The sequence below is a fragment of the Danio rerio genome, chromosome 16, assembly GCF_052040795.2.
Source record: "Danio rerio strain M-AB ecotype USA chromosome 16, GRCz13ab, whole genome shotgun sequence".
In the NCBI taxonomy this organism is placed as follows: Eukaryota; Metazoa; Chordata; class Actinopteri; order Cypriniformes; family Danionidae; genus Danio; species Danio rerio.
In genome coordinates this window covers 17,660,001-17,664,484 of record NC_141036.1, presented here as the reverse complement: position 1 = coordinate 17,664,484, position 4,484 = coordinate 17,660,001, and the positions used below count along the sequence as shown (strand labels likewise).

Genomic DNA, 4,484 nt, shown 5'->3' with positions numbered 1-4,484 from the left:
TTCCGTTTGCTAGCATGAGTCAAACGAGCCAATCCCCAAGTCTCTACGATGTTCCGAGGCTGAGATATAGCTGTTGATGAACGGTTGCTAGGGTACTCCGTTTTGTTGCTATGGGCGAGGTTGCAGAGTGAACTTGAATGTGGTTGGCTGTCCAAGTCAAATGAGCCAACCCCCAAGTCAAAAGGACACTGCTAAGCAAAGATATGCATGTAGTCCAGTTATAATGGCAGTCTATGGGACCAGTTTGGGGGCGTGGCTTGTGAGCTTCATTATCATATTGAAAAGCTCATTGGTTGTCTGAGTCCAATGAGCCAACCCCTAAGTCTTTAGGACACTGCTAAGCAAAGATATGCATGTAGGGCAGTTACAATGGCAGTCTATGGGACCAGTTTGGGGGCGTGGCTTGTGAGATTCATTATCATATTGAGATGCTGATTGGTTGTCTGAGTCAGATGAGCCATCCCCCAAGCCAATAGGACACTGCTAAGCAAAGATATGCATGTAGGGCAGTTATAATGGCAGTCTATGGGACCAGTTTGGGGGCGTGGCTTGTGAGCTTCATTATCATATTGAGATGCTGATTGGTTGTCTGAGTCAGATGAGCCCACCCCCATGTCTCTATGACACTCCTATGTAATGTTATAGATGTGTGACCTTTATAATGGAAGTCAATGGGATCTGCAATGGGACATCCCACCCCATGTTAAGTCAATGGGGCACTTATTAGGGGTCTTTAAGTGGTTTGGGGGGGCGTGGCTTGTGAGGTTCAAAATCATATTGAGATGCTGATTGGTTGCCTCAGTCAAGTAAGCCAACCCCCAAGTCAGTATGACACTGCTATGTAATGTGATTGACATGTGAGTCAAGAAATGAATGGGAGTCAATGGGCAATGTAAAGTCAATGGGGACCCCTTTGGGACGTCCTAGCACCCCAGGGGTACAACTTATACCCCCTTTTGGGGTATGTTCTCATACAGGCTGCAACCCCCTACAGATGTTGCGAATCCCATATTTCTACGAATTTCACACTTGGCGCTATAACGCTTTAAAGGTCGTCCCATTTCGCGGGGGCGTTAGTGCTGTTCTAGAAAAATGAATGGGAGTCAATGGGGACAATGTAAGTCAATGGGAGAGCTTTGGGACGTCCTAGAGCCCCAGGGGTGCAACTTTTACCCCCTTGCGAGGTATGTTCTCACTTAGGCTGCAACCCCCTACAGATGCTGTGAATCCCATATTTCTATGAAATTCACACTCGGCGCTGTGATTCGTCAAAGTTCGGCTCAATGTAAAGTCTATGGGATTTTTTGGGGGGGTTTTTTGGCCCCTGCGGGGCCAAAAAACCCCCGACCCCTTATAAAAGTCATAGCACACCATTCCCGATAAGACCGCACGATTTGACCCCACTTTCAAGGGTCTGGGACGAAAACTGCGGGACGAGTTACGCGCCGAAAAACGCACGGAAGAAGAAGAATTATTATAATAAACCAGCCACAATAGTAAGAATGGACTTTGCCTATGGCAAACCCCATTAATAAAGAAAAACAATTGGCGTACATCATCAGCGGCGGCCACTCTGATCAAAACTGTTGCTGTGACGCACATTTAAAGCGTCATAGTTCTATGTCAACATGGCTGCACGCGCTGGAGACAAGCGTGGTCTGGAACATTTAGATGAATATGAACCAAAACAAGCTAAACAGCAAAGAAGTTTGCACGATCAGATGACTGAAAAGCGTCTTGTCGTTGTTTTAGAAGGAGCGACGCTTGAAACCGTAAAGGTAAAAGACAAAGTGGCTCCGTAGATTTGAAACCCCTTTTTTGGATGATGTGCTGTTCACTTGAGCATTATTACTACTATTTATCATCAGCTTGCATATATAAGTTGAATGTAAACGTATCTTTATGCAGGTTGGAAAGACATTTGAGTTGCTGAACTGTGATCAGCACAAGAGTATGATAATAAAGAGTGGCAGAGACCCAGGGAAGATTCGTCCTGATATCACACATCAGGTAAAACACATTAACCCTAATAATGCATGCGATTCGTTTTTACACGGATACAAAATAGTTTTATAGATGCTTTATTTTAGAGTTATCTAAACGAAAATGTATTGCTGTTGCAAGCGAAACAACATCACATTACACTTTTGTGTTCTGGTCCATATCAAATACTTTTAAGTATGTTTTATTTAGTTAGCCTCTTTCATGACAGACACTTTTGGGTTGTTTTGTTTGACAAGTAAGACTATAGATACCATTACTGAAAAAACCTTAGTGTGAAAATAATGCAAATAATTATAATTGTTTTACAAAGTGGTTTAGTAATGTTTGTGTTAGAAGATAAATACTTAGGCTTTAAAAACGTTTTTCATAAAGAGAGGTGATTTTAGCAATAACTGGCTTGTGTAATTGCAATTTTTGACACCTAGGAAATAAAATATTGCTTTTATGTATAAAAAGCACTTTGCCTTATTTTTCTTCCTCATTAAACAAGAAGTGTTAAGTGTTTTCATGTTGGAGAGCAGAACATAAACAATGCCATCAAAACATGCATATTTTGCAGATTACTTTTGCTCAATATAATCAATTATTATCATGTTTTGGCATGTATAAGAATATAAGCTTTTCAAAATGATCTATTATTATCGTGTTTTTGCATGTATAAGGAAATTAAGTTTATAATATTTCGTCAACAATTAAATATAACATTTTATTACACATTTAACAATGTTTAAAGCTAAATTAAGCTGAAAAGCCTTTAAATTCAATTAGTCAAAAATTACACTTTTTACTTACTAAGCAGATAGATAGATAGATAGATAGATAGATAGATAGATAGATAGATAGATAGATATAATTTAACAGCTTGAACATGTTTTTTCATAATTTACACAGCATTATTTTGACATTAGAGTATCTCTGTATTTTCCACACTTAAGGGTAATTGACAAATCGTGACTGTTTGGCATTGCATTGAGTTTTTCTTAATTAATAAATGTTAGGGATCAAAATAATATGGTATTGGTAAAAAAATTCCAAGTTATTAATGTTTAAAAGCTTATACTCCACCTTGTGCACATTCTATGACAGTTCAGAGAGCATTATACTGTTGAAAAGCAAGCCATCTTTTGAAGATGCAGTTTACCTAATTCTTTAAATGATAATTTGGTCAACTTCTGTATATTTGCTATCCACAGTGTCTGTTGATGTTATTGGACAGTCCTTTGAATAGAGCAGGCCTGCTCCAAGTGTACATTCACACAGAGAAGAACGTTTTGATCGAGATCAACCCACAAACAAGAATTCCTCGCACCTTTGCCAGATTTTGTGGACTCATGGGTAAATTAGTAAATTCTCATAATTACAATGCAAAAATGTTACAGTTTCTTAGCTAGTTTCTGTTTTTATAAGATTTCTGTTCTTTATCTTCCTGTAGTCCAGCTGCTGCACAAGTTGAGTGTGAGAGCAGCAGATGGCCCTCAGCGTTTGTTAAGACTCATTAAGAATCCAGTGTCAGACCATCTGCCACCTGGATGCCCTCGATTTTCTACATCATTCAAAGCTGGAGATGCTATATGTCCTAGAACAATTGTGCCAGATGATGGACCTGCCGCCATTGTCATTGGAGCATTTGCACATGGAGCAGTAAGTCTAGCTTCCCTTTCCTCAACCTTTTTTTGCACAGTTCACACTGTCTGAAATGTTCATCTGACACACACTAGCTTTCTGTACTAAGAATAGTAAGCGTAAAAAGTCTGTTTTTGCTTGTTGTGGTCAAACAATTTAAGTAATCAATGTGAAAACTATTTTTTAAAAAGGCTTCAATTTTATTTTGTCATGCAGATAAGAATAAGACATTATTCTAGGAAACGGTGGTAGGAAATGGTAATTTCCAGACATTTATTTTTGCCATTATCTGTAAGTATCCAGTAAGATTCTAGTTTGTTTAATAGCACCCAGTGTTACACAGAGTGATCTGACCTCTTCCTCATCCAGTCTGTCTAGAATTGTATGAAGAAATAAAACAAGCAGAGTAAGACTTTTTTTTATCCAAGATGCTTCAAGAAACCTATATACTTAGAAAAACTATACACAAGTGTACCTAAGACAAACGCATGTTTGAATGCAAACGGTAGTCACTGTTTATTTAATAGAGGTTGATTCATAACAGCTATTTTTTCATTTACATATTTTTGTTTTACAGCATTTTTACACAAGTGCCTTAAGCATTTATAGACTGTTCATTTAAAATGTTTTGTCATGATTGACTTGTTTCAAACGTGTATACGTTTTTCTTCTGTAAACACAAACGATTGTTTTGAAAAATATTGGCTATTTGTTTTTCCTATGGAACAACTATATTATTTTGTGTTTGATAGACAATAGGAACTGATAAAGGTTTTGAACCACTTAGTAAGTAAATAGTGAGTAAATTTTCATTTTTGGGGTAAACAATCAATTTAACAGTGCTTTGCAAGTATGTT

The 4,484-nt window shown here is 38.0% G+C and overlaps 1 protein-coding gene across 1 annotated transcript in view; it reads left to right on the top strand.

The window, feature by feature from the left end:
• The first annotated feature begins 1,613 nt into the window (after positions 1 to 1,613).
• Positions 1,614 to 4,484, top strand: part of emg1 (EMG1 N1-specific pseudouridine methyltransferase) — a 3,638-nt gene continuing 767 nt past the window's right edge. Inside the window, 4 exon segments of the mRNA NM_001040337.2 lie at positions 1,614 to 1,778; positions 1,909 to 2,010; positions 3,198 to 3,339; positions 3,437 to 3,645. Of these exon segments, the coding sequence (NP_001035427.1) occupies positions 1,629 to 1,778; positions 1,909 to 2,010; positions 3,198 to 3,339; positions 3,437 to 3,645 (603 nt within the window). The 5' untranslated portion in view covers positions 1,614 to 1,628.